Source organism: Lutra lutra, chromosome 2 (genome assembly GCF_902655055.1).
Source record: "Lutra lutra chromosome 2, mLutLut1.2, whole genome shotgun sequence".
NCBI classification, from domain to species: domain Eukaryota; kingdom Metazoa; phylum Chordata; class Mammalia; order Carnivora; family Mustelidae; genus Lutra; species Lutra lutra.
Genome location: NC_062279.1, coordinates 144,877,402 through 144,889,403, shown reverse-complemented (window position 1 = coordinate 144,889,403; position 12,002 = coordinate 144,877,402). Strand labels below are relative to the sequence as shown.

General features: G+C 51.0%; 1 protein-coding gene across 2 annotated transcripts; it reads left to right on the top strand.

Annotated features, from left to right (window-relative positions):
• The first annotated feature begins 7,313 nt into the window (after positions 1-7,313).
• On the top strand, positions 7,314-11,328 carry LOC125093520 (putative MORF4 family-associated protein 1-like protein UPP). Of its 2 annotated transcripts, none has more exons than XM_047718816.1 (2): positions 7,314-8,267; positions 8,925-11,328. In XM_047718816.1, exon 1 carries the CDS (start codon positions 7,905-7,907, stop codon positions 8,250-8,252), a length of 348 nt encoding a protein of 115 aa, XP_047574772.1. In that variant the 5' UTR covers positions 7,314-7,904; the 3' UTR covers positions 8,253-8,267; positions 8,925-11,328. The 2 variants fall into 2 exon arrangements, with proteins under 2 accessions (XP_047574772.1, XP_047574771.1); XM_047718815.1 differs by having other exon boundaries at positions 7,319-8,267; positions 8,991-11,325.
• The last annotated feature ends 674 nt before the right edge of the window (positions 11,329-12,002 follow it).

Here is a 12,002-nt window from a genome sequence, read left to right as displayed (position 1 = left end):
ACTTGTTCTTTGTAGTGGCTAATTCTGTGTGTCCCATTCCCCAGAATTTTTATTTTACTCTTTGTCCCTAAAATTGTTTGATGGAAAAGTTACATGAGCATAAGAATGGGAGGATTTTAGGCAGGAAAGTAGTATATTTCCTGTGTGGCCTTTGAGGTAGCAGCTTGCTGTGGCTGCTTCTACTAGACCAGGGATCAGCAAGCTTTCTGTTAAAGGCCAGGTGACTTAGGCCTTAGGATTTTAGGCCCTGTGTTCTCTGTCCTAACTACTCAATTCTGCACTATAGCTCAAAAACAACTCTAGAGATTCCTAAACAAATAGGCCTGGCTGTGTAAAACTATTAAGAATGACTGGAGATGGGCTAGACTGGGCCATGGGGTGGGTGTCAGTCTGAGTTATGAAAGACCACAAATTCCATCTTAGACATGGTCTCTTTGTATTATCCTGTGGGGAGCTAGTGCCATGTTATGAGGCCCATATTGCAAGGGAGTGAGGCCAGGCGACAACCAGAAGTCATCTTAGAAGCAGTCACCCACCCCCTCCTGTGGGCCAGGAGAGATCGAAGGAGCCCAGCCAACACCTTGACTACAACCTCATGAGAGCTCTCAACCAGATCCCCAGGAGTGCTAACATGACAAATGTTTGTAGTTTCAAGCTTCTACGTGCTGTGCAAATTTGCTATGCAGCAAGGGATCACTAGGAAAAGTTTGATAGTCCTCTAGGGCTTCCCACAGTTGGGGTAGAGGACCAAGATTTGTACCTCTTCATGGATCACTCACTGAATGCAGATGCTCCTGGAGAAGTATCATGACATTGAGGGAGGCAGCGTCTTCTGCTGAGGCAGCATCTGAAGATGAGAACAGTGTGGGCTGTCTCCAGGAAACTCTTACAGCAGCTGGGATCATAAGATCTCCATTCCTGAAGGGGGATCTGAGCCATGAGTCCCATCCCTCCCAACTTCACTGGGCTCTAGACTGCCCTGATCAAGCTCACCAAGGTTTGCAGATGCCTCCAGTGCAAAGGCTAACTTGGATGTTCGCATTCCCTGAGTCACCTGCCATTTCTTTTCCATTTGACCTCTAAGGAATCCATTTTGTTTTCCAGCTCAACAGTGCATTTAAACTGATCTTTATTTTAAAAATTTATTTGGGGGCCAGTACCTGAGTGGTTCAGTTCGTTGGGCATCCAACTCTTGATTTCCGCTCAGGTCATGATCTTAGGGTCATGGGATCGTGCCCCGCATCAGGCTTTGCACTGGGTGTGGAGCCTGCTTAGGATTCTCTCTCTCCCTCTCTCTCTGCACCTCCAACCCACCCCTCAAGGTGCCTATTTGGGGGCACCTGGGTGGCTCAGTCACTTAAGTGTCTGACCCTTGGTTTCAGCTCAGGTCATGATCTCAGGGTCATGAGATCGAGCCCTGCATCAGGCTCCCCATTCAGCATGGAGTTTGCTTGAGATTCTCCCTCTCTCTATCTTCCCTCTAGTGGTCTGTCTCTCTCTACAATAAAAAAAAAATCTTTTTTAAAAATAATAAAATAACTTATTTAGTATTATAAAATTTTTTCAGGGGGAGAGTGTTTTAGGAAACCAAGTCAGTGAGTCCTACTAAAATGTAAACTTCGTGGGTGTGGGAACTTTGTTTTGTTTTGTTTGCTGCTTTATCTCCAGAGATTAGAATATTTGAGTTAATAACCTGTTTTACTGCCCAGAAAGGAAGAGCAAACCTTTTGAAACAGGCCCTAAAAGGTCTGAGGTTATGATTTATTATAAGCCCACATCCCATTGGTAGAAAAAGGACACTCTTTGCTCTTTCATGGCCCCTTTCCATTCCTTGGGCCCCAGGAATCCATCAAAACTGGTGAAGGAGGCAGTAGTAAATAGAACAGACCAGAGGAGGAGGGAATGTCTTGCCCTCAAGATCCTTCCAGGGGGTGAGATGGACGACAAGCGAGTACATCTACACTATGTTGTCAGGTTGTACTGGCTACTCTGATGAGAAGTCAAGCAAGGTCAGAGGTTTGAGCTGCTTTAGGTCGGGGAAGGGGCAGAACTGAATGAAGTGAGGACCAAGCCAAACAGACACTTGGAAGGAGACATGTGATTTGTACTTTGGGGGCCCTGCAGACTTCGGGGTGGAGAGAGTGGCTGGGTGAGCGGGATATCAGGAGGATTTTGTGGGGAGAGAACCCACTGAGGCCCTGAGAAACCTGACACCAGCTCCCAGCAGATATGAGGGTCACAGGGAGGAAGAGCTGGGAGAGGGTACTGTTGGACTGCCTGCAGGCAGCAGGGAAAGGGATCCATCACTGGTTCTTCTAGCCTGGTGGTGGTACAGGTCCCTGAGAAGGGGAGATGCACGTAGGAGAGCTGCTTCCTGCCCTTGATCCACCAAAGCCTTCCACAGCCAGCCGAACCTGTGTGCTCTGGCCTCTGCCCTGTCTGATCGCCTCCTGCCTTTGCTGGAGTTTTCTACAGCCACACCGGCCTTGTGTTGCTTGTTGAGGGCTTTAGTCCTTGCCCAAGAGACTCCAGTGCAGCCAAGAGGTGCAACCTCCAGCGTGAAGGGGGTAAGAAGTGGAAATGATGCATACGTATAACTTCTGAAATATGGGGATGGACAGGCACAGGTTCAAGAGAGGGTCTTCTTTTTCTAGTGACATGAGGCCATGCCCTGTGCTAGGGAAGCCCCACATGCAGGTCATGATGCTCTCAGGCCATGGGAAGCATGGCCAGCCCCGAGTCCTTCCCTGGGCTCACTGCTCCAAAGCCTCCCTCCATCCTTCATGGAACCGAGGGGTTTTGAGGCCTCTGGTAACAGATCAGCAGCATGGGATTCCCCACAAATTCCTACCTCCTGAGGTTTCTCAAGCCAGTGGCAGGAAGGTACAGCACCAGCATCCCGCTACTGTATTCTTCCCTGGGGAAGCCAGGCTGTCGGCAGCCCAAATCCCCCCCCAGCTCCCCTCCTAACTTCCCTCACAAAGCCAGAGTCCTGAGCCCCTGTGCCAGGCCACCTTCCCACAACGGCCTGAGGGGCACCTGCTGCGGCCTGTTTTAGGATGCAGTGCCCCCCACTCCATACACTTGACTCTGCCACCCTCTAGGCTCCCTGTGTCTTCTTGCCAGCCCTTCGTGGGATGCCCTCTTCCTTTCTCCTGGATCAATCCAGCTTTTCTGTGAGATTCGTGATGGAATGATACAGGTTTACCACCACTGTTCTTATGAACCCCTTCCCCAGTATTCCTGGGACAATGACCCAAAACACAGATGAGGACAGACTCCCAGCTTTCTGGTTGCATTAGCCATTTGCCATTTTCCTGCTTTCTGCTCCCACAGCAAGTTCAGTGAGCTTTTGCAGGGCGGGCTCTCCCATCCACAGAGCCTTCCTCACAGTGCAGAATTCCCAGGTACTTGGTTTAGCTCCAGCCTGACAGGCACTGCTCAGTTACTCCTGTAGGTTAACCAGTGGGTGGGTAAGTGCAGCCCATCTCCAGAGCGACAGCCTGCTGTCTGTGGACCACCCAGAGGCCTGGGGCGCTGGCACATCTTGTCTTCACTGAGTCTGTCCCAGGTGGGCACTGTCCCAGGTGAGGATTCCGTTCTCTGTTGGTCACTCCTGCTTGTGGTCCCCTTGTTTCCTTGATCCTTCTGCACCCCCCTCCCTGCTCTTCCTTCAGCACCAGCACCACTCTCCTTGAACCCTAGGAAAAGTGAGCTCCTTCACAATGTCTTAACAAAGTCGCCCTCCTCCACCCAAAGTGGGGGACAATGGGAGGCCAAGGGGATAAGAAAATCTCTTCTGTAACAAAACTTTTTAATATAGTGAATGAACATGAAGAGAAAAAGGGAGCCTCAGTAAGACCTGTAGAACAGAGGTGCCATCACTCCAGATTAGCTTTTTTAATAAAGATTTATTTCTTTAGAGATAGAGTGTGGGAGGGGAGGGGCAGAGGGGGAGGGAGAATCTCCAGCAGACTCCATGCTGAGTGCAGAGCCTGATGGGGTGAGGGGGGTCGATCTCACCAACCTGAGATCGTGACCTGAGCCGAAACCAAGAGTTAGACACTTAACTGACTGAGCCACCCAGACGCCGCCCCCCACTTTTTTTTTAATAATCCAGATTTGCTTGAAGAAGTCATGGGCATCTAAAAGACTCCCACATGGAGGCGTTTATGTCCCAAGGCTATGGAAAGAAGTGGCTTCCCCAATTACACTGTGCTTCTGTTTGAGGTCACACACCATGATGTATGACTTTTGAGTTACATTGGTGGCAGGGCACCAGCAAATTAGGCAGAGGGAAACCAAGGCCTAATTGCCTGGGGTTCTTCAGGTTCAGCTTTCGTTGTCAGAGATTCTGTCAGAATTTTGGCTCCCATGATCTGTACATGTGGTGTTACTTCCACAAACACGTTATGTTGCAAGGCAAAAAGCACTTTGCAGATGTAATTATCCAGATGGGTCCAATGTAAAATCCAGTGGACCTTTCAGAGCAGAGAGCTATAGCTTCAGAGGAACTCCAAAGTTCAGAGGAACTCAAAGCAGAAAAAGCATCCCACGCACGTTGCTGGCTTAAAGATGGAGGCAGCCCCATGTCCAGGAAACAGGATTCCAGTCCTGCAGACCCAAGCAACTGGAGTCTGCCAACAACCTAAATGAGCTTGGGAATGGTGTCTTCCCCAGGACCTCCAGAAAGGAAGGTAGCCCAGCCTAAGTGAGCAGAGACTCTAGCCACACTGGACTTCAGACATTAAAAGCATGAGATAATAAGTGGGTGGTTTGTTTTTATTTCCAAGCTGCCAAGTAGGTAATCTGCTACACAGCCACAGAAGACAATGTCAGCTTTGTGGCAGAAGGTACATCAGCCTTCACCAAACAGCAGTTTCTGGCACTCTGTTCTGATAATCTCTTGTTACATAATTGATCACTCTAAAACTGAATAGGTCAAGGGGCGCCTGGGTAGCTCAGTGCTAAAGCCTCTGCCTTCAGCTCAGGTCATGATCCCAGGGCGGGGGATCAAGCCCCGCATCGGGCTCTTTGCTCGGCGGGAGCCTGATTCCTCCTCTCTCTCTCTGCCTGCCTCTCTGCCTGCTTGTGATCTCTGTCTGTCAAATAAATAAATAAAATCTTAGGAAAAAAAACTGAATAGGTCAAGAATTTGGAAGACCCAGTTCAACATTTAGGGCTCAGGGTCTGGTCGAATTGCTGTCAGGGGTGGCTAGAGCTGGAGTCATCTCAAATGCTCCTTCACTTCACATATCTGGTGACTGGGCTCAGAAAACTGGAAAGTTGGGGACCCTTGGGCATCTCTTCGACTCTCTCTCTATGGTCTGTCCACTGTGGCGGCTCTGGGTAGTTGGATTTTTTGAGACCTTGGGGATCTAAAGCTGCATGTCCCAGGAGTCACATAGCACCACCTGAGCCATCCTCTCTTAGGTGGCCACAAAGTCCTATCCAGATTCCAGGAGAGGGGACATAGATCCCTCCTCATGATAGGGAAGGGGCAAGGTTCTGGAAGAGCTCATGGGACTAGAAATACCGTGGTGGCCATCTTCAGAGAATACAGTCCATCCTCGGGCCACAACAGTTCACACACGTCCCACACCTGGGAAAACCCACACTCAAACTCTCCCTCCCTGAAGAGCCCCAAGTCTTACCACATTGTGTCGGGAGGCCAGGGTCTTGTCATCTGGATCAGAACCAAGGATCGAAGAGGCTCCCTAGGTCATTTTCCTCAGTGCTGCTTCTCCACACATGGACCTGAGAACCAGTGAGATGCTCTATCCGCCCCATACACTCCCAGGCCCTGATGGGACCAGCATCATCTAGCTGCTACAGACACAACCCAAAAGAGGGCAAGAGGAAGCATATGGTAATCACCAGTCTTTAGCAGTTTCTGCAACGCAGTTAGGCTGTTTCCAGTTCCTCCACCAGGGCCTAGTCTTACTGCCTGGGAACAATTCTCCGTGAATCTGTCTCCAGCTTCTGGACTCTCTACCCCAACCTCTGAATTATCTTTCCTTTCTTCGGAAGACGTAGCTCAGGATTGCAGCTGAGTAGTTTTTCCCAACTGCTTCTTGCTTGCAGAAATTTGGGGTTCTAAGATTCCCTTTTCATTTTGTTTAGTCTCTGTCTCCCTTAATTCAAACTGATATGGCTCCTTTTGAAACACTGCTTCTTATTGATTCATAATTAACTAATATACCCATGAAAGCCATACCCACAAAACTCATTGAGATAAGGCCTTCTCTACCCCAGGATTTTAGTGATATTTGTAAGGACAGTGTTCTTCGGATTCTTAGAGATCCTGCTCTTTGCAAGAGATCTATGAGGCATGTCTTTGAGATCCTCAGCCGGCCTTTTACGTATTTGAAAGGTTCTATGTGGCAATACCATAAGTCTTCCTAAGGTTTTAACAAAGCATTTCTAGTCATGCCTTTGGGTCTCATATTTAAACCATGTTTTCCTGATAGCAACGTGGACTTCATCTCTGTCCAGAGCCCTCCCTTTATGTTAGCATCATCTGCCATCCAGAGAGGCTGGGAATGAGATGCCCAGCAAAACCAGCCAGTCCCAGCTCTTTTATACACAACACTTGTTTCTTCCTCTTACATCCTACTACCAACAACTAGAAGAATCCAGGAGACCTTCAACACTGCCTTCACATCTCCTTAACAAGATTATCTAGTCCATTAGGTATATGTTCTCTTTCCACTATTCTGCAGGTTGCAGGTTCTCTGCTGCTGTGTAACAAAGATCCCTTTCCTCCAGAATCCTTCATGTGGTGTGATGTGGTCCGCAGCTGGTCATAGCAATGTGATCTTGATTGTAAAATGTGCAACTTTGGGGAACATCACTTTTGCATATGGCAGTGACATTAAAAATAGTTGTAGTGATGGCTGATTTATATATTCTAAAATCTGTGTCTTATGCTGTGACATCCAGAAAAATAGGACACAGTTTTAAGGTGAAAATGGGATATGGAAGAAGCTTTGGATGTCCAAAGGGAATGAGTACCACTTCCTGAAGAAGATACTCCAGGCCCAAGTTTCTAAAGTTTGTTTCTTTGTTTTTTTTAAGTAGGCTCCATGCCCAGCGTGGGGCATGAACTCACAACCCTGAGATCACGACAGAGCCAGCCAAGCACCCCTGGCCCGAGTTTCTAAAGAAAAAAATACCCAGGGATGCCTGGGTGGCTCAGTCAGTTAAAAGCGTCTGCTTTTGGCTCAGGTCATGATCTCAGGGTCCTTGGAGGGCGACACTCACTGGACTTTGCTCAGCGGGGAGTCTCCTTCTTCCTCTCCCTCTGCCCCTCCCCCCATTCGTGCTTGCTTGAGAGAGAGAGCGCGGCACAAGCAGGGGGAGCAGCAGGCAGAGGGAGAGGAGAGACAGGTTCCCCGCTAAGCAAGGATGCCTATGTGGAAGAGCCACCGCCCGCGAGCCTAGAGCCAGCGAGGGTTGGAGGGCCGCCAGGGCGAGTCCCGAAGCCCGACGCCGAGCTCGCCACCTCGGTTCTCGCTGCGCAGAGGGATGCTAGCAGGGCCCACCGAGCCGGTGACTTGGGATTCAGAACGTTAGTAGCTCGAGCAACCGGCAGTAAGCGCCAGCCAGAGAGGAGGAGGCAACCCACACCAGCGCAGGGAGAGCGATGTCCGCACGTACAGACGGCGCCGGGCGCGGGGTTGGCGCAGCGCGGCCGCAAGGGAGCCCCGCCGTGTCGTAAAAGGGCCGTACGTGAGCGCAGCTCTGGAGGACGGTGGGGTCCCATCTCGGACGCCGTGTCTGCGGTGCGGAGTGCGGCCAACCTGTTGCTCGTCACGGCGAGTTCGGCCCACGGGTCCGCGTTCGCTGCCAGCCTGCCGGCCTCTCAGAGGCGGTGACCCGGCCGCGGGGGCGGGGGCGGCGCTATGCGAACGGCGGAAGTGGACGAGCGGCGGGAGCCCGAGCGGCCTCGTGGCCGCACCCCAAGCCCCGCGCGCCCGGACGTCGCCGCCCTCGAGCGCGAGCGCGTGCGCGCGCACCTGCGGGCCCGCCGGACGCTGCTGGAGGTGGCGAACTTGCTGGACGAGCTGCAGAGCGCGGTGGACACCTCGGCCGAGGGTGTCCGGGGCCCCGGCCGCTATGTGGCCGGCGAAGCGGAGGAGCGGGTGCTGCAGCTGTGCGAGAAGGCGGAGAGGAAGGCCGCCGAGGCCGCGCTGGTGGGGCGGAGGATCGTAGAGCTCCACCGGCAGATAGACCGCTGCGGGTGCTCCTGAAGGACGCGGGGGCGGGTACGTGCCGGGCGGCGGGGGTCGTCGTGGGGCGGCGCGCTGGACGGGGATTCGTGCCTCCCTGCCTCCTGGTGCCCCGCTGGGCGGAGGGAGAGGGGTGTGAACAGACACAGGGTGGCGCTCTTAGGTTGGGAATTAGTAGCAAGTGGTTTGTACGTGGCTGCGAAGGTAACAGGTGCACAAGGTGCGTGAGACAGAAGTGCAGGACGGGAACCCTACGTGCTGACTGGAGCGTTGCACATAACCTAGCTGCAAGCGGTAGCATTTTGCATGGGTGGTTGGGTCTGTTTGACTCCAGGATATGAGAGTCTTAGGATTTAAATTGTGGTGATTAATTTACCCACTTGTACGCCCGCTTATCAGCCGATGGACTCCGTTCCGCTGGTAAAGAGGACGGACTGGAGAGGCTGAAACCGAGAGCGTTTTCTCTCCCATACTGTTCTTATATTTTCACCATGTTAAATAGTAGATGTCCAGTATCATTTTGGGGAGAGGATTTCAGTATTATGTGTGCGGATATGATTACGATTATTAGGTGCATTGAGTTTTGAGAAGACTGCTTTTAGATAAATACTGTTACCTAAGGGAATAGGGCCTAGGTTGTAAGCTGTTTTGCGGTCATATTCGTTATTGTGATTTTATTCTGTTTATTTAAAGTTCCGAAGTATACTCTTGTGCCTTGCTTTTTTTTTATGCTTCCTGGAATCTGGGGATGCTTGGAAGAGGCTTGAGGTCAGAGTTCTGCAAGACAGAAGACACTGCCTGGCTGCAGCTGCTGAAAGGAAAGCCCAGACCGGCCAAGGATGTGGATGCCGCTGCTTTGGATCAGATTGAGAAGTCCCTGGAGGGTTGTTGGGCATGAAGAGTGGTGGCGTCTGCATTTTCGGATTCTGTAGTCTGTCAGATCGAAGGAGGAGAGTTGTGTTCTTTTCATTTTTGTTTGCTTGTTTCTTTTTTTCAGAAATGTAATTTTTCTGTGGCATGTTAACTGGTGCACATCTTGTAACCTGTCTGGTGAGTAACCTAGAATAAGGGATGAGTTCTAGGTGCTGTGTGTATTGGCTGACTTTGGGGCACACTTTTTTGATGTAATCATGCATTTCAGGAGCTTCTCTGCCACAGCTGCCTGTGACATGTGCATGGCCTGAAGGGTTTGGGGAGGGGAGCATGGGTCTGACCCTGGCAGGCCCAGAATGATAGCAGGAAGCTTCTTCCAGGCTGAGATGATATCCAGTCTTGGTCCTCACAGGTTGAGATCAGAGCTCTAGCTTTCTTTGATAAAGTTCAGTTGCCTGGAAAAACAAATGCTGAAAGCCAGTTTTTAGTGCAAATAACCAAAGCCATTGACTTGGCCAAGAAAAGGTGAGAGGAATAAATTCTTTTCAGAATAAAAGTTTCTCTTTGATTGTCGTTATTGTCAAATGAATGTCCATTGGGAATGTGCTCAAAAGCCTGGAGGCCAGAGAAGGGTTTGGTCTGTAGGGACTGTAACAGGAGAGGAGAGAAGATACAGCCTCAGGAAAGCATTTGGGCTGGCCTCTGCCTTCAGAGCAATTCATTCAGTCACTTAACATTCACCGTGACCATGGGCTCCTCCAGAGTCTGCCAGACACTAGGAATTTCCAGGAGAGATGATCCAGTGGGTTAAGACAGCTCTTGTTAATGTAAAATCACAGTACAGCACCCCCGGTGCTGGTCTTTGGTTTGCCACATAAGCTGGGTGCCTGCGGATGGCTGGGGTGCATCGGTGGGCAAAGTGCAAGCCTTGGATCTGACATTTGTAAGCTTAGAGCAGTGCCCCGTCATGCTAAGGCAGGAAGGAAACTGTATGTCAGGTAGTGGTAAGTTCTATAGAAAAAAGAGGAGGAGTATTGAGGAGGGAGGGGTTGCTGTTTTATATAGGGTGGTTGGGTGACATACCTGATGCAGCGACACTGGGGCAAAGAGAAGTGTGGAATGAGTTGGGGCTGGAGCAAGGGTGAGGTGGGGAGGCAGGGCACAAGCAGCTGGGGGTGCTTGGGGTACAGTGGTCCCTGCAGGTGCTGGCGGGTGTGTGGACTGCGTTCTGAAAGTGTTGCTAAGGCATGACGCCGGTGCGCAAGGATCTAGCTGTGGTCCTGAGGCTCATGGCCTGAGCACCTGTTGAGGCTAGCCATGTCGTTCGCCAAATGGGGGCAGTTTTGAAAGGGTAAGATGGTCCTAGTAGTAATGTGGTTTGTGGTCCCAGGCTTGCTGCTGGCAGACAAGGAGATGTAGGTACCCTTTGCTTGTACTGCAGTGGGAGCACTAAAGAGGGAGTCCACTGAGCATTGGGGAGTGTGGGAAAGCTTTTTGGACCGAACGACTCTTAGTCTGGGCCCAGAAGCTTGAGCTCAGCCTCCCGAACGGCACCCCAGGCACAGGGAATGGGCATCTCAGAACCAATTCTGGGAGTCTCTCAGGAGGTCGAAATGGGACATGGTAGGGTTTGTGGGTGTTTGCAGGGCACAGAGAGGCAGGAAGGGAGGTGGGCATGGTTGTAGAGGTCTGCTTATGACCTGGAAGAGGTTAAACTTGATCCTGTGAGTCCCTGCTTCTGCCTCTGCGGTGTTTGTGCTCCTGGCTGGCCTGCACGTGCCATCAAGTACTTCGTACCAGGGCATATGTCACCGTGTTCAGAATAGGGTTCCCGAATGTGTGACAGCAAAGATACTGTTTAATTTTTAAAATGACCTACCCACGGCATCTGGGGGGCTCAGTTGGTTAGGCATCTGCCTTTGGTTCAGGTCATGACCTCAGGGTCAGGGGATTGAGTCCTGACTCAGGTTTCTTGCTCAGTGGGGAGTCTGCTTCTCCCTCTGCCTCCTGCTCCGCCTGCTTGTGCTCTCTCTCTGACAAATAAAATCTTAAAAACAAAACAATGTGAATAAAATAAAATGACCTACCACTCACTAGAGTCACAACCGGGGCTGCTTCGGGCTCTGTCCCGAGCCCCTAAAGCAGTGCTGTTCAAACTTCAAGTGTGGGGGTGCCTGGGTGGCTCAGTGGGTTAGAGCCTCTGCCTTCAGCTCAGGTCATGATCTCAGGGTCCTGGGATCGAGCCCCACATTAGGCTCTCTGCTCAGCAGAGAGCCTGCTTCCTCCTCTCTCTCTGCCTGCCTCTGCCTACTTGTGATCTCTGTCAAATAAATAAATAAAATCTTTAAAAAACAAAACAAAACAACTTCAAGTGCGTTGGAACTCATGGGATCTTACCAAAATGCAGGGTCCGATCCTATGGTTAAGGACCTGATGTTGTGCATTTCTAACAAGCCCCCCCCCCCCATGCCTGTGCTGCTGGTCAAGGGACCACATTTTGAGTAGGTTAAGGAGGGTTCACTGGAAACTGGGAAGCGGAGTGATGGGGAGCCATGGAAAGGTTTGAGCAGGAAGACAACACCTTATGTTTGGGCTTTAGGAAATAGGCATGTGGTGTGGGAGATGGGTAAGGCGGGGCTGTGAGTGAAGTTAGAGACCCCGTTGCCGGGATTGTACAGAGGGGAACTGGGGACCTGGCTCACCTCCCTGCCTCCACTTCCTCTGGCTGCTCGTGAGTTTGTCATTGTGGGAATTGCAGCAGCTGATATCCCGTCCCACCAGCACCCGGGTCTGTAGAATAGTCCTTTGCTAGAAGGGTGCCTGTAGAGAACATAGAAATCATTTTATGTGGTCTTTGAACTAAAATATAATTGACATCACCGTGGGGGAAAAAAAAGG